This window comes from Heptranchias perlo, chromosome 6, assembly GCF_035084215.1.
Source record: "Heptranchias perlo isolate sHepPer1 chromosome 6, sHepPer1.hap1, whole genome shotgun sequence".
In the NCBI taxonomy this organism is placed as follows: Eukaryota; Metazoa; Chordata; class Chondrichthyes; order Hexanchiformes; family Hexanchidae; genus Heptranchias; species Heptranchias perlo.
The window spans coordinates 57,366,806-57,389,617 of record NC_090330.1 but is presented as its reverse complement, the minus strand read 5'-3'; the positions used below and the strand labels follow the sequence as shown (position 1 = coordinate 57,389,617).

At 42.4% G+C, this 22,812-nt stretch overlaps 1 protein-coding gene across 3 annotated transcripts in view; it reads left to right on the top strand.

The window, feature by feature from the left end:
* The first annotated feature begins 2,496 nt into the window (after positions 1-2,496).
* Positions 2,497-22,812, top strand: part of LOC137323010 (neutral amino acid uniporter 4-like) — a 429,467-nt gene continuing 409,151 nt past the window's right edge. For all 3 annotated transcript variants that reach the window (XM_067986344.1, XM_067986343.1, XM_067986346.1), the window contains exons 1-2: positions 2,497-2,587; positions 2,862-2,941. In XM_067986344.1, coding sequence (XP_067842445.1) covers positions 2,920-2,941 — 22 coding nt within the window. In that variant the 5' untranslated portion in view covers positions 2,497-2,587; positions 2,862-2,919. The remainder of the gene's footprint in view (positions 2,588-2,861; positions 2,942-22,812) is intronic.

Sequence of the window (22,812 nt, the reverse complement as noted above, 5' to 3'; positions counted from 1 at the left end):
CCCCACACTCTCACCATTGGTTGCCCAACATATCCATTCTCATGGTGCACTGCCTTCCTATGCCAATCGGAAAGTGAATAAACTCTTCATTAACCAATTGGGTGATTCTTGACTGAGAGTCAAGCAGCCTTTTTTTCCCCATGTCCAATATTTTTATAATAGTAAACAAAAGTATTCAAAGAACATTTTAAAAGAACGCACTGTCCCTATGATTTTTCTTCTGGGTTGCTCACAGCAGTGTCCTGGAGATTAATCTTTCATTTCTGGAGGGTTGGCAACCCTTGACTGGATTCTGCTACTTTTCAGGCCATGCATGTGTGCCTGAGTCCATGTAATTTTGCACCCTTTTGCAATCCCCTTTTCCTGCTGAGTCTGTGTCCTCCATGTCAACCTGGATGCCCATTTATCCCAATTGGTCCAACACCCAATTGTGTCTTCAATTCAGACAGCACCAATGCTCCCATGATCCCCAAAACATCCTTGCTCCAAATATATCATCTTAAAGTGCAATACAGTAGTTTGTGCCTCTGGAATACCCAGACTTCAAGCTATGGCTTAGCTTTACCCTGGAGCTCAGTCTTGGCTTACAGTCTCCACCTGCATCCATCTCCCCCCATACACTGCCCTGCCTGTGCACAGGTTAATCTTTGGTGCATGAGCAAAACCACAGGAAATGCACAGTATAACATTACTTTCTATGTTACACATATGTGCGAACCTAGAAAACTTGCAAAGGCTGACCAACAGCACAATACATGCTGACAGCTCAAAAACAGCTCTAAATATAGGCCTAGAACATGTGAAGCCTAGGAATTAGACTGAGAGTACAGTGATACCTTGGTATACAGGTTTGTCATAACCCAAGTTGCAGATATATAACATTCCATCACTTTTATTGCAGTGTACAAAAACACAATTAGCAGCAGTGATGATTTAGACATTACAAAATAAGGAATGTGTGTGTTGAAGGCATAAGAATTATTTCTTATGGGGTCAAAATATTTTGATTTTTTTGACATCTGATTTGGTGTATTTATTGGCATTTTGGAGCATTCTGTAATTTTGAATGTAAATCTAATTGTTAAAAATTAATTGAAATGTAGCATCACTCCATCCCCACTTCACATTTTTTGAAACTGGTAATTTTGCAAATGCAAGGTACAGTGACAGGAATTGTCAAATAAAGCCAATTAATACATTCACACTGGGTAACATTTGTCTTTTTCTCAAAAAACCAACCAAGAAAATAAACCTTCAGATAAGACAATAGGCAGGAAATTAAAATGTTTTTAGAATATGCTTTTTAGGAACTTATTTGTTAAATATAACTTCTTTGAGAACAAGCAGTAGATAAACACACATATAGCTGGGACTCCCAGAAACCAACAGCTCATTGTAATTTAAAGTTTGAGTGCAATGAACAATGGGAGAAAATAACATCTAATTGATTCCAGTGCCCCACTCCAACCTACTGTGCATCTAAATTAGTCAGACAAGACTTACCCTTTACAAACCCATGTTCATGCTCTCTGTTTAGCTCAAATTTGTCCAAGTGCTCAGTCAATCTGTCCCTAATGACAGATTCTAGTATCTTCCCCACAACTGATGTTAGACTGACAGGTCTGTAGGGTGGGAGATTTCTCTCTCCCACCCTTCTTAAATAATGCCTCTCATGGCCCAAAATTTTGCTCATTTAAATCCAACAGCCACTTCCCCCATCTCCAAACCAGTAAATGTTGCTTCTCATCACCATGCTAAACCTTAAAAAAGGTAAGATATTGGATACATCAATAACAGAACATCTGAGCGCTCGTGACATGAAAGACATACAGAATAGAGAGGAGACAAAGGAAAGACTTATAGAAAGATGGAGACAGAAACAGTGAGAAAAAGTCAGCGATAACACCATGAGAAAGGTATGGTATGTTTCAGGTTGTTATAAAATAATTGGAGACGTGCTAGTATCCTTTATTTTTAAGAGTGTTTTCTGTGAAGTTGGTCCTGCACTTTTATTTATTTTTCTTTTATTTGTAGGGGGAAGCGTTAGGGCTATGCTCCACATAGTTGATATGTGATGAGTCTACGAAGAGGATTGATTATGATTTCCAGTAATATATTTTTAATTGTAAGTTATTGCCAGTAGAATTCCAGTATTAACATGTTTCTCGCTAATTGCGCCAATTAAAGCTATACAACTGCTGGAAAATACTCCAAAGGTCTATCTAAAGACATTTAAATTAATCAGATTAACAAGTAAAGTTGCCAAGACAGTAATTTATACGAGTTAATCAGGAAATTAAAAAAAGAAAATCTGCTTGGAAACTATATTCAACATCTCTATCAGAAATAAATCCATTTGAATATTTTCTGAAAGTCCAGTTAACATTTGTAAACAGAAACAAACTTCCAGCGTCAGCCAGAACTCTAAAAATGACTGAAAGACCAACTGTAATTGCGCATGTCCAAACACTAAGGCCAAATTGCGCATGTCCCTCGCCTTAGTCCTCTTAGTATGGTTAAAGCACCCATTACTGGGAAAACACTGGCTAGCTGGCTCGATTGGCAATGCGTGGGTTCGTTGGGCCAGGTTTGTGATTAATATTGGAAATAAAGCTGCATAGTTCTTTCCTAATGATATCGGCAGAGGAAGGCGGCACAACAGAAGCCGTGCGCTTACTTTACGTTCATTGTTTTGAATTTGCCTCCTACAGGGTTAATGTTTCTGGGAAGTACTAGGATAACCTTTGGTCACGTTCATTTCTAGGCGGCTGTCTGGAATTTGTAATGGTTTTAATTATTTTGTTTAATAAATGACATCTGGTTGCTTTTGCAAATGCCCGTCTTTCTGTTTTATTGCTTAGGATTTTTTTGAAGCAAGAAAAACTGTTTTGGGAGGAGACGGCGTGACGTGGCGCTGACATGGAGCCTGAGGAGGAAATAGGTAACTGGGAAGTTGAATGTCCCGTTCTGGAATGCCGCATTTCTGGGTTGGAGTTCCAGTTGGAATCCAGAAATAATTTAATGGCGCCAAACATTAAAAACAACCGGCTCACTCACAGCATCTAGAAATTGCTCTGGATAGTAAATTGTACTTAGTGGGCGAAATAACTGCGTTGACCAGGGGAGGGCCAGGGAAGCAAAACAAAAAGCAAATTCCTGTTTATAAAGAAACTGGTTCCAGTTTGTTTTTCTGCTAAAGAAACTGTTTAATTTTATCTGCTGCCATGTACTCCAATATACTGGCAATATTTGGAGATTTCAGTGGTTGTGTGATAGTTTGTTCTGATGAATACATAATGTTTCACATTTAAACTGGAAGAAATGTTTGACTACATTAGGTGTATCATTTAGTAATGAATACTGTCTTGAGCAGTGTTTTTTCCTCTTTGTCATGATGTGCGTGTGGTATGGTCATAGCTAATAAATATGTATTATGCTGATCAACATGTTGACTGAAATTTGTGGTCAAATGGTTTGACCTGGCTTTCTAAGGAATTGAACTATGAACAGTGTGTGTCTTGTTGCTTGTTGATTTGCACTAATGTTAGCTGAAGGAACCGTATCATGGCATATGGTCAACATCTATGGCATAAGAGAGCGTGGGGGCGGGCGGGGGATGGGAGTGAAAGAACAACATTTTAGTAATGTTTGTACATGTTTTACAATGGAGGAGGCAGCATATACCACCAGTAAAGAAAACTTACAGAATTTGAACAATTATGATCTGTCCTGGTTTTCTTGTTGAGCAAACTGGTATTTAACCATCTCCTGCTTATCCTGTGAGAACTCAGTATTCAGGACTAGCTTAGTTGTAGAAATATTTTTCTAGAAGTTATTTGGGTAGTCATAAACATTTGACTTCAAGAACTGCAGCTTAAGCTGGCTTTGATTGTTGAAGAGTTGCAGTAGGGACCAGTGAGTTATTTAGTGGTGCTGAGACAATTGGCAGGTGTTGCAGGTGTGAGCAATTTTAAACGTGCATAGTTACTTTGCAAATTAGATACCCTCATGTAGTTTTATGTAGTATGTTCTTATGGTCCATTTGTCTTTGCTCTGGTGGTGTGATTTGCTTACACCATTAATTGTTCCGATCTCAAGCTGAACATTGCTTAGTTGCTTTATTGTTGGAGGTAAGTAAGATCCATATAGTATCTTTTGTTTAATCAGGATGTCCAAAGTGCTTCACAGCCAATGTATTACTTTTGAACTGTAGCCACTCTTCTGTTGATCAATGTAGAATTTGCACACAGTGATATCTTGCAAGCAGTACTTCATTATGTAGTGCATACACTCAGATGTTGTAGAGGGTCTTGCTAGAACCTTGATGCTTGCAATCTGTAGGAGCGAGGTAGGTGGATATAGAGTTTTAGTATTCCTAAAGGCCTTTTCCATTTCCAATAGCAGTAATGAATGTTCTGGTATTTGATACTTATATGATCACATGTTATAGAATCGTTATAGCATAGAAGGAGGCCATTCTGCCCATCGAGCTTGTGCCGGCTCATTGTAAGAGCAATCCTGGTAGTCCCATTCCCCTGTTCTTTCCCCGTAGCCCTCCAAGCTTTTTCCCTTCAAATATTTATCCAATTCCTTTTGGAAAGCCACGATTGAATTTGCACCAACCACCCTTTCAGGTAATGCATTCCAGATCATAACTACTTGCCGTGTTTTTAAAAAAAAAAGATTTTCCTCACCACCTTTAATTCTTTTGCCAATCACCTTAAATCTGTGTCCTCTGGCTTTCGACCGGTCCGTCAATGGGAAAGGTTTCTCTTTATTTACTTTATCTAAACCCTTTGTGATTTTGAACACTTTTATAAAATCTCCTCTCAACCTTCTCTTCTCTAAGGAGAACAACTCCAGCTTCTCCAGTCTATCCAAGTAACTGAAGTGTCTCAACCCTGAACCGTTCTAGTAATTTTTTTCTGCACCCTCTCTAAGGCCTTCACATCCTTCTTAGTGTGGTGCCCAGAATTGGATGCAATACTCCCAGTTGTGGCCGAACCAGTGTTTTATAAAGGCTCAAAATAACTTCTTACTCTTATACTCTTATGCCTCGATTTATAAAGCCCAGAATCCCGTATGCTTTTTTAAACTGCTTTCTCAACCTGTCCTGCCACCTTCAAAGATTTGAGCACAGGTCTCTCTATTCCTGCACCCCCCTTAGAATTATATCATTTAGTTTGTATTGCCTCTCCTCATTCTTCTTGCCAAAATGTATCACTTCGCACTTCTCTGCATTAAATTTAATCTGCCATGTGTCCGCCTATTCCACCAGCCTGTCTGTGCCCTCTTGAAGTCTATTATTATCGTCCACATTGTTTACTACACTTCCAAGTTTTGTGTCATCTGCAAATTTTGAAATTGTGCCCTGGATGGACACCCAAATCCAAGTCATTAATGTATATCAAAAAAAGCAATGGTCCTAGTACCGACCCCTGGGGAACACCACTGTATATCTTCTTCCAGTCCGAAAAACAACTGTTCACCACTACTCTCTGTTTCCTTGTCGCTTAGCCAATTTCGTATCCACAATGACACTGCCCCTTTTATTCCATGGGCTTCAATTTTGCTGACAAGCCTATTATTGAACTCCTTTTGAAAGTTCATATACACGCATTGCCCTCATCAACCCTCTGTTACCTCATCAAAAAACTCAATCAAGTTAATTAAACATGATTTGCCTTTAACAAATTTGTGCTGGCTTTCCTTTATTAATCCACACTTGTCCAAGTGACTATTAATTTTGTCTCTGATTATTATTTCTATAAGCTTCCCCACCACCGAGGTTAAACTGACTGGTCTGTAGTTGCTGGGTTTATCCTTGCACCTTTTTTTGAATGCGGGTGTAACATTTGCAATTCTTCAGTCCTCTGGCACAACTCTCGTATCTAAGGAGGATTGGAAGATTATGGCCAGCAGCCTGCAATTTCCACCCTTACTTCCCTCAGCAACTTAGGATGCATCGCATCTGGACTGGGTGACTTATCTACTTCAAGTACAGCCAGCCTTTCTAGTACCTCTATCACTTTTCACCCCATCCGGTATCTCAACTATCCCCCCCCCACCCCTTACTGTGACTTTGGTAGCATCTTCTTCCTTGGTAAAGACAGATGCAAAGTACTCATTTAGTACTTCAGCCATGCCCTCTGCCTCCATGCATAGATCTCCTTTTTGGTCCCTAATCGGCCCCACCCCTCCTCTTGCTACCTGTTTACTATTTATATGCCTATAGAAGACTTTTGGATTCCCTTTTATGTTAGCAGCCAGTCTATTCTTATATTTTCTCTTTGCCCCTCTTATTTCCTCTGAAGTCTCTATATTCAGCATGGTCCTCACCTGTATCATCAACCTGACATCTGTCATACGCCCCCTTTTTCTGCTTCATCTTACTCTCTCTTTCATCATGCAGGGAGCTCTGGCTTTGGCTGTCCTACCTTTCCCCTTCATAGGAATGTACCTAGACTGTACCCGAACCATGTCCTCTTTAAAGGCCGCCCGTTGCTCTATTACAGTTTTGCCTGCCAACCTTTGATTCCAATTTACCCGGACCAGGTCCGTTCTCAACCCACTGAAATTGACCCTCCTTCAATTAAGTATTTTTACTCTAGATTGTTCCTTGTCCTTTTCCATAACTAATCTAAACCGTATGATACTATGATCGCTGTGCCCTAAATGTTCCCCCACTGACACTTGACCCATCTCATTCCCCAGAACTAGATCCAGCAATGCCTCCTTCCTTGTTGGGCTGGAAACATACCGATCAAGAAAGTTCTCCTCAACACACTTCAGAAATTCCTCCCCCTCTTTGCCCTTTACACTATTTCTATCCCAGTCTGTATTAGAATAGTTGAAGTCCCCCATTATCACTATAGTTCTTGCACCTCTCTGTAATTTCCCTGCAAATTTGCTCCTCTATATCCTTCCTACTAGTTGGTGGTCTATAGAATACACCGAGTGGTGTAATGGCGCCTCTATTGTTTCTTAACTCTAACCAGATGGATTCTGTCCTTGACCCCTCAAGGACACCCTCTGTCTAGTACAGCAATATTCCCCTGAATCAACATTGCCACCCCCCCCTCCTTTTTTTCCTTCCCTATCTTTCCTGAACAACTTGTATCTATGAATATTTAGTACCTAATCCTGCCCTTTTTTGAGCCAGGTCTCCGTTATCACCACTATATCATTTCCATGTGACTTTTTGTGCCTGCAGCTCACCAATCTTGTTTACCACGTTTCGTAAGTTTACACACATGCACTCTAAACCTGTCTTCGACCTTCTCGTATTGTCTCTTAGTCTGATCCTACCTACTACTGTACTCTTTCTTACTCTAGTGCTATCTGTCTCTCTCAATCCTTTGTACACCTTGTTTCTCCTTTCTAATGCTACATCCTGGTGCCTATCCCCCTGTCAAATTAGTTTAAACCCTCCCCTACAGCACTAGTGAACCTCCCGTGAGTACATTGGTTCCAGCTCTGTTGAGGTGCAACCCGTCTGTCTTGAACTGGTCCCAAATGACCCAAGAATCTGAAGCCCTCACTCCTGCACCACGCATTAACCTGCCAAATCTTCCTATTTCTGTACTCACCACCAGTGCGTGGCACTACCAAACTAACAAAATTTGTTTTTTAGAAGGATGTTTGGATGTGGTTTGCCTGCAACCAACAGCAATCCCAACATAAACTTGCTGGATTTGCAATGTCTGGCTGTTGAGAAGACAGTATTTTATTGGGTCTACCTGGTGGCTAGTCTTAGTGAATCTGGCAAGACCCAATAATGTAGGGTCTTTCTGGTGGCTGGACTGTGCAGATCTGGTAAGTTTATATTGAGGATTGCCATTGGCTGCATGAGCCCTGCACATTAGGAACCGATGGCACTAATTCCTCTCTCGGGCCAATATTAAAAATAGCTAACGAGATCAGCTGAGGTTTAACCTTTTTAGGTAAGCTTGAATAGAAACTGATCACTTCAGCATCAAATATATGGAGAAGACTAATTAAATAAAAACAATGCAGACATTGGGGGAGGAGGAGGGAGCTCTGTTGGAAAAGAACTGATGGAATTAGCAAACATTTAATGAGGCTTTCTTGTAAATCCAGCAAGTTTGGCCCATGCTTAGCATTGGGGCTTGCATTCCTTAATAGCGTTCTTTCCCTTCCACCTTTCCCACCGTGGTTGTAGACTTGCCTTCCAACCCACAACTGTCCTGTTATATATGCTATTTTTTTTGCAAAAGGGATGAAACTTTCAGTGCATTATGATACTTAATAAAAATTTGGTTGCGGGAGGCTGCCTTGTGTTGCCAGGAGAACCGTAACAGGGTACAAGATGGTTCCCCACAAACATTTCTAAATGTATTCAGGTGGAAAGGTTTGTGTGTATATATTTATGTTGTAAGGGAGTAACGCATGTCTGGGTTGTAGTTACACTGGTACATTTCTCAAGCCTTTCTCTTGTGACTTAGAGCATTGCCTTGAACTGTTTTATCATCAACTGCCTATGCACTGTGCATACATCTCCTGTAGGAGAATGGAATATGGGTAGGCACAGGAAAAGAAAGCTTAAAATCAAGACCTACAGGAGGAGTTGTGACATTTAAAAGAACACATCACAACTACTAGAGGCCGTTGTCAAGGACAAAATTTAATTTTTTTTTCTGTTCATGGGATGTGGGTGTCGCTGGCAAGGCCAGCATTTATTGCCCATCCCTAATTGCCCTTGAGAAGGTGGTGGTGAGCCGCCTTCTTGAACCGCTGTAGTCCGTGTGGTGAAGGTTCTCCCACATTGCTGTTAGAAAGGGAGTTCCAGGATTTTGACCCAGCGACGATGAAGGAATGGCGATCTATTTCCAAGTCGGGATGGTGTGTGACTTGGAGGGGAACATGCAGGTGGTGGTGTTCCCATGTACCTAGTGTTCCCATGTACCTAGTCCTCTTGTCCTTCTAGGTGGTAGAGGTCGTGGGTTTGGGAGGTGCTGTCGAGAAGCCTTGGCGAGTTGCTGCAGTGCATCCTGTGGATGGTACACACTGCAGCTACAGTGTGCCGGTGGTGAAGGAAGTGAATGTTTAGGGTGGTGGATGGGGTGCCAATCAAGCGGGCTGCTTTGTCCTGGATGGTGTCGAGCTTCTTGAGTGTTGTTGGAGCTGCACTCATCCAAGCAAGTGAAGAGTATTCCATCACACTCCTGACTTGTGCCTTGTAGATGGCGGAAAGGCTTTGGGGAATCAGGAGGTGAGTCACTTGCTGCAGAATACCCAGCCTCTGACCTGCTCTTGTAGCCACAGTATTTATATGGCTGATCCAGTTAAGTTTCTGGTCAATGGTGACCCCCAGGATGTTGATGGTGGGGGATTCGGCGATGGTTATGCCGTTGAATGTCAAGGGGAGGTGATTAGACTCTCTTGATGGAGATGGTCATTGTCTTGCGCGAATGTTACTTGCCACTTATGAGCCCAAGCCTGGATGTTGTCCAGGTCTTGTTGCATGCGGGGCAAGCTTGGAGAAGCATGGGCGAATAAGGGACAGCCAGCATGGATTTGTTAAAGGCAAATCATATTTGACTAACCTGATTGAGTTCTTTTGATGAAGTAAGAGAGGATTGATGAAGGTAGTGCAGTCGATGTGTATATGTGGACTTTCAAAAGGCATTTAATAAAGTACATAACAACAGACTTATTCAGAAAATGGAAGCACATGGGATTAAAAGGACGGTGGTAACTTGGGTACATAATTGGCTACGGGATAGGAGGCAGACAGTAGTGGTGAATGGATGTTTTTCTGACTGGAGAGGTGTGTGCATAGAGTACAATTTCGAAGTTTGCAGATGATACAAAACGTGGCAACGTAGTAAATAGTGAGGAGGATAGTAGTAGATTTCAGGAGGACATCCAGACTGGTGAAAAGGGCAGACACATGGCAGATGCAATTTAATGCAGATAAGTGTGTAGTTATGCACTTTGCGAGGAACAACATGGGGAGGCAGTATAATCTCAATGGTACTATTTTTTGAGGGCTGTGCAAGGGCAGAGGGACCTGGGGGTACATATTCACAAATCTTGGCAGGGAAAATTGATAAGGCAGTTAAGAAAGCATATGGGATACTTAGCTTTGTAAATAGGGGTATTGAATACAAAAACAAGGAAGTCATGCTAAACTTAAGTTACTGGTTAGGCTTCAGCTGGAGTATTGTGTACAATTCTGGGCACCGCACTTTAGGAAGGATGTCAAGGCCTTGGAGAGGGTACAGAGGAGGTATACCAGGGGTAAGGGAATTCAGTTATGTGGTGAGATTGGAGAAGTTTGGATTGTTCTCCTTAGAGCAGAGAACATTAAGGGCAGACCTAATTGAGGTATTCAAAATTGAGGGGTTTTGATAGAGCAAGTAGGGAGAAACTGTTTGTTTCTTTTGGCAAGTGGGTCAGTAACCAGAGATCACAGATTTAAAATAATTAGCAAAAGAATTAGAGGGGCAATGAGTTTTTTTCTAAATTGGACAGCTCTTTCAAAGAACTGGCATAGGCACAATGGGCCGAATGGCCTCTTGTACTGTAAGATTCTATGATCACAGAAACCAAAATTCTCCATTAGGAAGGAGCTACTAATCCTGTTTTCTTTATCATTATTTACCTCTTGCCACCTTTCCCTACCTCATCACCCACACAAAAAAAAATCCAGTTTCCTATCCCAAATGAACAAAGAAAAAGCCATAATAAAAATGTTGTAAATGGAAGCATGTATTATTGTACACTTTTCACAAAATGGAGCACAGGCCACCACAATCGCCCCCCCTCATGTAAAATGCAAGACTCATGTGAAGACACAATCCAAGACCACCTCCTGTTCCCATTGCTCTCCACTATGCTTCTTCCCTTGCCTGAAGCTTAATATTCAGCCTCAGGTCTTTAAATTTCTGGGGTTTGAGGACTGATTTGTGCCAAATGCATTGTCTCAGGTCTAAATCCATCAGTCAGGGAGCAGCCTTTTCTAGTCCTCCAAAACCCAGGGTTGGAGCTGATCCTTGCATCTGGCCCATGCAGCTTCTCATTAAGTTTACAAAGCCGATTTCAACTACAGTTTGTTAGTTCCATCAGAAGCTAGGAATTCAAACTATAGTTGAAATAGACTTCGCACTGAATGAGAAGAAGTGAGGTGAAAGCTTGTAGGCTGGAGGAGTACACACCATTTGAAGGATTTGTTTGGTTTCTGCGACTTGTAGTTCAAGATTGGTAGGTTGGAAAAAAAATTGTTTTGATTTGTTTCCCAATTTTTCTGCTGCTTAAGTGTACTTACTCCCTGAGTTGAACTATCGTTTATTTAATTTTAGTCTGGATATTTGGATGATTGCTTATTCAGCCAATTATTCTTTTCCCCCTTATAGACACTTTCAGGCTTATAGAATCATAGAAGTTTACAACATGGAAACAGGCCCTCCGGCCCAACATGTCCATGTCGCCCAGTTTATACCACTAAGCTAGTCCCAGTTGCCTGCACTTGGCCCATATCCCTCTATACCCATCTTACCCATGTAACTGTCCAAATGCTTTTTAAAATGCAAAATTGTACCCGCCTCTACTACTGCCTCTGGCAGCTCGGTCCAGACACTCACCACCCTTTGAGTGAAAAAATTGCCCCTCTGGACCCTTTTGTATCTCTTCCCTCTCACCTTAAATCTATGCCCCCTCGTTATAGACTCCCCTACTTTTGGGAAAAGATTTTGACTATCTACCTTATCTATGCCCCTCATCATTTTATAGACTTCTATAAGATCACCCCTTAACCTCCTACTCTCCAGGGAAAAAAGTCTCAGTCTATTCAACCTCTCCCTATAAGTCAAACCATCAAGTCCCGCATCCTAGTAAATCTTTTCTGCACTCTTTCTAGTTTAATAATATCCTTTCTATAATAGGGTGACCAGAACTGTACACAGTATTCCAAGTGTGGCCTTACTAATGTCTTGTACAACTTCAACAAGACATCCCAACTCCTGTATTCAATGTTCTGACCAATGAAACCAAGCATGCTGAATGCCTTCTTCACCACCCTGTCCACCTGTGACTCCACTTTCAAGGAGCTATGAACCTGTACTCCTAGATCTCTTTGTTCTATAACTCTTCCCCAACGCCCTACCATTAACGGAGTAGGTCCTGGCCCGATTCGATCTACCAAAATGCATCACCTCACATTTATCTAAATTAAACTCCATCTGCCATTCATCGGCCCACTGGCCCAATTTATCAAGATCCCGTTGCAATCCTAGATAACCTTCTTCACTATCCACAATGCCACCAATCTTGGTGTCATCTGCAAACTTACTAACCATGCCTCCTAAATTCTCATCCAAATCATTAATATAAGTAACAAATAACAGCGGACCCAGCACCGATCCCTGAGGCACACCGCTGGTCACAGGCCTCCAGTTTGAAAAACAACCCTCTACAACCACCCTCTGTCTTCTGTCGTCAATCCAATTTTGTATCCAATTGGCTACCTCACCTTGCATCCTGTGAGATTTAACCTTATGTAACAACCTACCATGCGGCACCTTGTCAAAGGCCTTGCTAAAGTCCATGTAGACCACGTCTACTGCACAGCCCTCATCTATCTTCTTGGTTACCCCTTCAAAAAACTCAATCAAATTCGTGAGACACGATTTTCCACTCCAAACCATGCTGACTGTTCCTAATCAGTCCCTGCCTCTCCAAATGCCTGTAGATCCTGTCTCTCAGAATACCCTCTAACAACTTACCCACTACAGATGTCAGGCTCACCGGTCTGTAGTTCCCAGGCTTTTCCCTGCCTCCCTTCTTAAACAAAGGCACAACATTTGCTACCCTCCAATCTTCAGGCACCTCACCTGTAGCTGTCGATGATTCAAATATCTCTGCTAGGGGACCCGCAATTTCCTCCCTGACCTCCCATAACGTCCTGGGATACATTTCATCAGGTCCCGGAGATTTATCTACCTTGATGCGCGTTAAGACTTCCAGCACCTCCCTCTCTGTAATATGTACACTCCTCAAGACATCACTATTTATTTCCCCAAGTTCCCTAACATCCATGCCTTTCTCAACCGTAAATACCGATGTGAAATATTCATTCAGGATCTCACCCATCTCTTGTGGTTCCGCACATAGATGACCTTGTTGATCCTTAAGAGGCCCTACTCTCTCCCTAGTTACTCTTTTGCACTTTATGTATTTGTAGAAGCTCTTTGGATTCTCCTTTGCCTTATCTGCCAAAGCAATCTCATGTCCCCTTTTTGCCCTCCTGATTTCTCTCTTAACTCTACTCCGGCAATCTCTATACTCTTCAAGGGATCCACTTGATCCCAGCTGCTTATGCATGTCATATGCCTCCTTCTTTTTGACTAGGGCCTCAATCTCCCGAGTCATCCAAGGTTCCCTACTTCTACCAGCCTTGCCCTTCACTTTATAAGGAATGTGCTTACCCTGAACCCTGGTTAACACACTTTTGAAAGCCTCCCACTTACCAGACGTCCCTTTGCCTGCCAACAGACTCTCCCAATCAACTTCTGAAAGTTCCTGTCTAATACCATCAAAATTGGCCTTTCCCCAATTTAGAATTTTAACTTTTGGGCCAGACCTATCATTCTCCATAGCTATCTTAAAACTAATGGAATTATGATCACTGGTCCCAAAGTGATCCCTCACTAACACTTCTGTCACCTGCCCTTCCTTATTTCCCAAGAGGAGGTCAAGTTTTGCCCCCTCTAGTCGGGCCATCCACATACTGAAATGAGAAATTCCTCCTGAATACACTCAACAAATTTCTCTCCATGCAAGCCCCTAATGCTATGGCTTGTGTGCTACATGCAAAAAAATTAATATAAATAATGTAGGACAAAATTTTGCATTGATTTACTTCTGGCATAATAACATTTAAAAGAACTGGTATAGGAGAGACAGACTTCATTTAAACAAGTAGGGACAAAAAGACTGGCGAGAAACATTGAGGCAGCAATAGAAAATAATTTAAACTACACTCACGGGGTGTAGGGCAGGGTGGAAACAGGATCCCAGATGAGAGCAATTATAAGGTAGAAGCTGGTCAACGGAAGTGGGGTGGGGAGCGGTACAGACTCACTCACTCATGAACTGGCAACCAGGAATGGGCAGACACTGGGGGATATGAGAGGAGGTAAATCTACAATGAGATGTATATACATGAATGCGAGAAGCATTATTGAAACAAGATGCTGGAACTGGAGGCTGTTGTGGCAGGAGGGAACTATATGGTTGGAATATCAGCAACCTGGCTGAATCCAGAGGGTGGAAATGAATATAACATTCAAGAATACCAAGTGCATAGAAAAGGCACAGTGCACAGAAAGTGGCATAGCCCGATATGTCAGGGACATCTCGGAGATTGAAGTTGATCCTGTGGGGGATAGAAAGCTTCAAAATGAAATACTCGGGGCAGAAGTCACTAATGCTTTTTTAAAAAAAAGTCAAAACTAACACTGGGGTATGCTATAAGACCACCAGGTCAGCATAAGGAGAAGGACAATTTGCTCTATGAAGAGATAGTAAGGGTATAGAAACCGAAGGTTATTTTAATGAGACTTTAATCAGCCAACTATAAACTAGGCAACTGCAAATTTTCCCATTTGTAAATGCAAATTGTTTAGAATCAAAGTTGGTGGATGTACTGATTATTTCTTATCCCAGTGCATTAAGGAAGCCACAAGAAGCAGTTCTCAGCTTGACCTGATATTTGTTACTGACCCAGAAAATGTACAGGAAATGGAAGTTGTAGCATCCCCGGGGGACAGCGACCACGGAATGATGACGTTTAACATAATCTGGGAGTCAAATACCGAAGACAATGAGCTAGGTACATAACTTTAAAATGGCTAAATTTGATGAAATAAAGGCAGAATTAAAGCAAATAAATTGGGGGAGGTGGTTCAATACTTCAATGGGGGACAGATGAAACATTTTTAAAGATACAATGTTGAGCATGCAGGACAAATACATTCCCAGAATCTGCAAGCTCAGTGGAACAGCAAGCAAATCAACAATGAGATAAAGAGGAAGAATGGCCTGTACAAGTCCTGCAGGGAGAAAGAAGGGTCCCACTGGAATGAATACAAGATAACGTGAAACACAATAAAAAGGTGATCAGACAGGCAAAGAGATCTGGAAAGAAGTATAGCAGCTGAAGCTAAGCAAAGAAGTGAAAACCATAAATGACACACATGGGCTTGAATCTGAGGTTGAGCATAAAATAATAAATATTCTGAATGAATATTCCTCCAGATATTTACAAGGGAGGACATGAGCAACATACTTTCTGCAGACAGACACCCCAAGTAAAATCAATGACTTTTTAGTACAAATGAGATAAAAGTCCTTGACAAGCTCGATGGACTCAAACAAAAAGAATCCTCAGGAATAGATGACATTTATCCCAGAGTGCTGAGACAGATTAGGGAGGAGATCTGTGAGACACATTGAGTGAAGATTGGAAACTGACTGATGTGATACCCATATGCAAAAAGAGTGACAAAACAGACATAGGCCACAACAGACCTATACTTTCACTGCCATTTCATGTAAAGTAATGGAATTGACTATTGGGAGTAAACTCTATCATTTGTGAACAAAAATCGAGTTAACAGCAGTTGGCATAGATTCAGAAGGGAAAGAACCTGACTGACCAATTGTGCTGACGCTTTCCTGATGAGCATGGTGGACAGGCAAGACTCCCTGGTGGTTGTGCACATTCATAAAATCAGCCCCACAGTGTCTGCACCGACAGTATTGATATTCCTTGGGTCTGTTCTGGATGCATGCTGAAAATGCTATTCAGAAATGAAATTGAGTTTACTCCTAAAGTATGATAAAATTTGCAGAGGACACCAAGCTGTGTCACTAGTTGAGGAGGTTGAGAACCTTAAAAGGGATTTGGACCAATTGAATGGACACCTTTTCCACTGAGTGACTTTTCATCCTCAACCTTTTATGACTAAATTCCTTTTGTCCCCGTTCTTCTGCCCTCTTGTGCAGGGCATGGTTGAGTCAGGACAAGAACTTCCTCAACCCATAATCACGACCACTCCTTTGACCTTGCCATCACCTAAAGCTTTGCCATTTCTTGAGATTTTGATCATCGAGGTCATTGCATCCTTGCCTCTTTCACCATCCACTTTTTCCTGCTAGTCTCCAGCACCACTACCTTCACTGCCCCCTCTCCCCCCCCCCCCCCCCCCCCGGGCCGACACCTCTTTTCCTCACCGACACACTTATAACTCCCCAACCCCCTTTTCTTTGCCTCTCAATCCGCCATGACACCACCTTGGCTGCTGTTGACTTGCTCAACAGCTCTCTTGATGTCTTTGACCCACCAAAGTTGCTCATTGTCTCCCACTCCTGCTGTTTCTCTTGCTGCCATCCCACCTTTGCATCCTCAATTTTGAGAGCAGCAGAATTGAGCACTCCTAGTGGCTGCTGCCAGATCTGTTTTGACCATCTACAGCAATACTACAACTCTCTCCACACAGCAAATCCTCCTACTACTTTTGGATTAACTGGGAGGGTAAGGACAATCCTAATGACAAATTTTATCAATGACGAACCACCTCCTCTGACCCCTCCTGGTCACCCTCACCGCCAGCACCAAGGCCACAGACCTTTTTATGGGTGCTTTTTTGAGACTATCCATGTCGCTGACTTAGCTGCCACTTCTTTTCTGTCTATATCCCTAGCTTCTCTCTCAGCCAAACCTAGCCCCTTATCACTGAAGCTTCCCTCCACCTCCCATCCCCTGCCCCCTCTCCCACAGGGCTTATTTCTTCTTGCTTCCTCAACCTCCACCCAACTCCTGATCACTTAACTACATTCCTTTCCCCAATGGTGGCTGATATTGTAAATGACTCCCTTTTGGGTGCCATTTCTCTCACCTCAAAAAAAGGTTGTTACCATTTATCACCCCTTTAAAAGACCCACCTGGAGTTCCTCTGTCCTTTGTAACTATGGCCATCTTTAACCTCCCTTTACTCTTCAAGGGCCTTGAATGCATTGTTGCCCCTTGCTCACCTTTCCTATAATTTCCTGTTTGAATTCGTTCAGTCTGGTTTCTGCTCTGCTTGTGGAACCAAGGTGACCCTCTATCGAAGTTACCAGCAGCATCCTTTATGAATTTGATTGTGGCATGCTTTTTCCCCTTGACCTCTGCATGTTGTTTGAAGTGGTCAATCACTCTGTTGTCTTCCACCCTTTGGTCCTCCTCATGTGGTTCCATTCTATCAGTCCCAATGCAAGCAGGATATCTCCAGCAATGCCTTCTCCTCCCACTCTGAACAGTCGCCTCTGGATTATCCCAAGGTTCCAATGTTGGCCATTTCCTTGTTTCCTTATTTACATGTTGCTCCTTAGTGACAATAACTGTGGACACAGTTAATTTTCATTTTTATGCTGATAACGCCCAACTGTACCTCCCTCAATTCCAGGACCACTTCTGTATTGTCAGATTGTCTGACGATCATGTTGTAGATGAGCTGGAACTTCCTCTAATTGAACACTTGGGAAGAACAACACATTGTATTCATCTTCTGTTTTAAAAACTCCACACCCCCACCAACGATGTCATCTTCTCCTTGGCAGCCCATTCAGACTGAAACAGATTTGTACACATTCTTGGTATCCTGTTCGACCAGAGCTGAGATTCAAATGCAATATCCTATCCATCACCAAACTGTCTACTCCCACCCCTACCTTATCCCAGTCCCACTGCTGTTGAAACTATTATTGGTGCCATTGTTACCTCCCAATTTGACTTCTCCAATGCTCTCCTCACTGGTTTCCTGGGTTCTAGTCTTCACAAACTGTAACTCTTCCAAAACTGCTGTCATACACTAAGTTCCGTTGGTCCATCAGCTCTGTTTTCACTGACCTCCATTGGTTCCCTGTCTCCCAAAATATCAAATTCAAAATTGTCATTTACAAATCCCTTCACAGCCTTGTCCTACTCCTGTGACCACTCCTACCATGAATCTAGCTCTTTCATCTTCTGATTCTGACTCTCTGCGCATCCCCTTGTCTTCTTCCTCCACCTTTTGGCAAACTTCCTTGGCCAGCGCAGAGGCCACTGCCTTGGATACACTGCGGAATCCTCCTCGCTTCCTGCAGCCATTTTCTGCTTCCCTCACCCCCGCCCACTGTTCAGTAGAAAAGTTAGAATAAGAAGTCATCAGCATTTCCTACCGCAAGCCCACGGACAACCTCACGATGCCCCACTTCTCCAGCTTCCACCCTAACCACGTCAAAGAGGCCATCCCCTACGGACAAGCCCTGCGAATACACAGGATCTGCTCAGACGAGGAGGAACGCGATGGACACATACAGACGCTGAAAGACGCCCTCGTAAGAACGGGATATGATGCTCGACTCGTCGATCGACAGTTCCGACGAGCAACAGCGAAAAATCGCATAGACCTCCTCAGAAGACAAACATGGGACACAACCAACAGAGTACCCTTCGTCGTCTAGTACTTCTCCGGAGCAGAGAAACTATGCCATGTTCTTCGCAGCCTTCAACATGTCATCGATGACGACGAACACCTCGCTAAGGCCATCCCCACGCCTCCACTACTCGCCTTCAAACAGCCACCGAACCTCAAACAGATCATCGTCTGCAGCAAATTACCCAGCTTTCAGGAGAACAGCGACCACGACACCACACAACCCTGCCACGGCAACCTCTGCAAGACATGCCAGATCATCGACACAGATACCACCATCACACGAGAGGACACCACTCACCAGGTACGTGGTTCGTACTCCTGTGACTCGGCCAACGTTGTCTACCTCATACGTTGCAGGAAAGGATGTCCTGGAGCATGGTACATCGGCGAGACCATGCAGACACGGCAACAACGGATGAACGGACACCGCACAACAATCGCCAGGCAGGAGGGTTCCCTCCCAGTCGGGGAACACTTCAGCAGTCAAGGACATTCAGCCTCCAATCTTCGGTTAAGCGTTCTCCAAGGCGGCCTTCGAGACACACGACAACGCAAAATCGTTGAGAAGAAATTGATAGCCAAGTTCTGCACCCATGAGGACGGCCTCAACCGGGATCTTGGGTTCATGTCACGCTACATGTAACCCCACCTGACGTAGAGTCATCCAGACTCAAGTCGTAGTTGGCTTGTTCTCCATACACAGATGCGGCCGGACCTGCTGCGATTTCGAGCAAAAAAAAGTTATCTGTTTTCAATACAAACCCCAGCATCTGCTACATTTGACCCCTTGTGACCCCACCTCAGTATTCTTGGATGTAATGTTTCCCTGACTAACCTGTTTGAATACCATTCACTCCTTTGATTGCTGTGATTATCTCTCTGCCGAGGTGTGATAAAGGGCAGTTAGAAAGATTATCTGTAATCACCAGGCATTGTTCTCTGACTATATATGCTGTGCTTATATGCATCTCTTCACTTGACAAAGGAGCAAAGCTCCGAAAGCTTGTGATTTCCAATGAACCTATTATAGTACATGAAATGGAAGCAAGACTAATGAGTCTTTGTTTGCCTTTGTCTGTTTTCCCACCCTTTATAAATATGGCCTCCACATTAGCCTGTTTTCAATCTTCTGGTACTTCCCCAGTGTCCATTGTCCCCCTCATAATGAGTATCAGTGATTCACAAATCACTTCCCCAGTCTCTTTCAGAACTCTGGAATCAATACCATCTATCCTGAGGATTTATTTGTGTTGAGTCCAAATATTCTGTCTAGAAATTTCATCTCATTTGTAACAAAGCCATTGATTTTACTTGGGATAACTTTGTTTATAGAGGGCAGCCTATTGCTCTTGTCTTCCCTTCTGAATATTTGGGAGTATTCATTTAGAATATTTACTGTTTTGTTCTTGTCCTCAGTTTCAAGCCTGTTTGCTCTGACTGCCCTATTACTGTTATACTGAAATTTTTTTTGCTGTTATGCTTGGCTTTAGCTGCTAAGCTTTATTTCCAACTGTCCTTGTCTCTGATCACATTTTTAACAAATTTCTGCAATTTTATTCAAACTAGTGAGCCACTACTCCATTCTCCCTCCAGAATCTGTACATACCATTTTTCCTTTATCTCACTTTTAATGTGCTTGCTGATCATTTTAGGGTCATGTTTGTTCAGTCTGAGCTTGTTGGCTTTGGGAATGTAGTTGTCCTGCTTTATACTTTTTTTTAAAGAAGGTGTTCCACGGAAGTGTTGTTGAACAACCTCCCCCAGTCTATTTGCTTTAGTTGTTAAACATTAAATTAAATTTAGCCCTTTTTTTAAACATTATGTACCTGGCTCCTGATCTCGGGTATTTCTGACTTCCGTATAATAAACATCGTGGTCAATGTCCCCCTGGGATGCTACCGTTTCCATTCCCTGTACTTTTTCTGGGTTATTTATGAATACCAGATCACATGGAGTGGTTGAGGTGAATAGCATAGATGCATTTAAGGGAAAGTACATGAGGGAGAAAGGAGTAGAAAGTTATGCTGATAGGGTTAGATGAAGTTGGGTGGGAGGAGGCTCATGTGAGTTTAACACTGGCATAGACCAGTTGGGCTGAATGGCCTCTTTCTATGCTGTGCATTGTATGTAAGATGACCATTGTCTCTTTTCTTTAATGCACTGGGGCAAGAAGTAGTCATGCACTACATCTACTAACTTTGCTCTAAACTATTTGGATTTACCCAGTTTATATTTGGCTGATTAAAGCTTTTCATTTAATAATTTTCCTATTCTCCTTTACCCTTCCTATGTCTTCATAGAGCAATATGTCCTTCCCCCTTCTGCTGACCTGGTAGTCTATAAGCTTTTTTGCATTAGTAATACCTAGCCAGTGTAGTTTATTTTGTAGCTTTCTATCCCCCACAGAATCAGCTTCTTTTACCTCCCTGACATATCGGGCTGAACCGCTTCCATTTCTATCCACTCTTTTCTAAACACTTGATATCCCTGAATGTTTGTTTATTCATTTCCACCCCTTTTGATTTAGCCATGTTTCTGATATTCCCACCATATAGTTCCTTCTTGACACAACAGTCTCCAGTTTCAGCATCTTGTTTCTATAATACTTCTTGTGTTCGTGTATATACATGTTATCGATTTACTTCCCCTCACATCCCCCAGTGTTTGCCCTTTCCTAGTTGCCAGTTCATGTGAGTCTCTGAGCTTGAGTCCATATCTACCTGTTAACTATGTTCTACCCTGCACTCAGTCTCATCTGAGATCCTGTTTTCACTCTGCTTTACACCCTGCGAGTGCAGTTTAAATTACTTTCCATTGCTCCCTCATCGCAAGTCTTTATGTCCCTACTTGGTTTAAATGAAGCCTGTCTCTCCTGTACTAGTTGTTCTGGAAGGTTTCAAAGTTATTTATAAAGGTAGATTGTTGTACTCACACCATGCTGCCAGCAACTTGTTTATCTCCTTAATACTTATGGTGAACTCCCCTCCTTTCCCTAGCACTGTAAGTTAACCAAAGAACGTTACTTTGCATCCTCATATATATTGGTTTTAAGGCCCCTATATTATTTCTTCCTATGTCATTTACCTCTCTGGACTACTATCACTAAGTCTCTATCTGTTCCCTTCAGTATCCCTTCTAAACTTGTCTCTATGTACTGCTCCAGCTACAGATAGACATCTCACCATTGTGATATTATTGCCGTTATGATACACCTGACTGTCAACATTCCTGAGCAAAAATCGCTGATGACTACACTCTGACCTGCAAACTTCGTTTTTGTCCAGGCTGTACTCTCTGGTTTTCCAACTACTTTTTACTTCTGGGACCTTGTATGCATTGTTGGATGGTGCCTGGTATCTGTTTGCTAGTATTCTTTTGGGTAGCTTCACAGGATTTTCGACATTTCTTACTTTTTCTTTAATCAATTCTAATACATCCAGTATTTCTATTACCTTGGCATCTTTCAGCAATTGTTCTTTTGTCATGAAAACACTGCTCCTGATTGTACTGGTCTCCAGCTCCAATCCCTGAAGGTTCATTTTGGAGGTGTGATGCTAGCCTGACTATACCACTTACCGACAGGACTCACTTACTGTATCTAATACTGAATTGACCTCAAAAAAAATCTCTGCACTTCAGCCTGCTCTCGTAAGTTCATATGCCTTGCTCCCTAAAGTAATAACTCTTTTTAAGCTTACTGATTTAAAAGACAGTTTTTGCATCCTTTCATATTTGTGATAATCCCACGGCAAACATACTTCATGGTCACCATCTTAGTTTTCCTCCTCTTGACTATTTCTCTTTCTTATTTCTCCCATTCCCTTTCCTGGTTTAACTTTTTAATTTTTTTTCAATCCTAGTGCCTTTTAATTTTGACTTCCCTAGGGTGTTTCGTTGTACATTTTCCTTCCCTCGGGTATTTAATTTGTCCCCTTTGTCACTTTTTCTGTTTCATCTTTATTCCTCTCTACTGCTCACTTAATGACTGGACTTCTTAGGTAATCTTTTAAATCTCTTTCTGCCTGTGTTCTCATTAAGAAAATACCTAGTGTTATTGATCAGTCTGTCTTTCCTGCTCCCCCGTTACTTTACCTGATTTGCTGAAACTTCATGCTGTTTGGAGCCATTGGAGAATCAAACTCTCCCAGGAGCAAAGTATTTTCCCTGCTACTTTACCTGGTTAGGTATTTAGATAGCTCCCAATGCAGGGGAACAGATAGGCATTTCTGCGGCCGCAAACGTGACTCCAGGATGGTATGTTGCCTCCCTGGTGCTAGGGTCAAGGATGTCACGGAGTGGCTGCAGGGCATTCTGGAGGGGGAGGGTG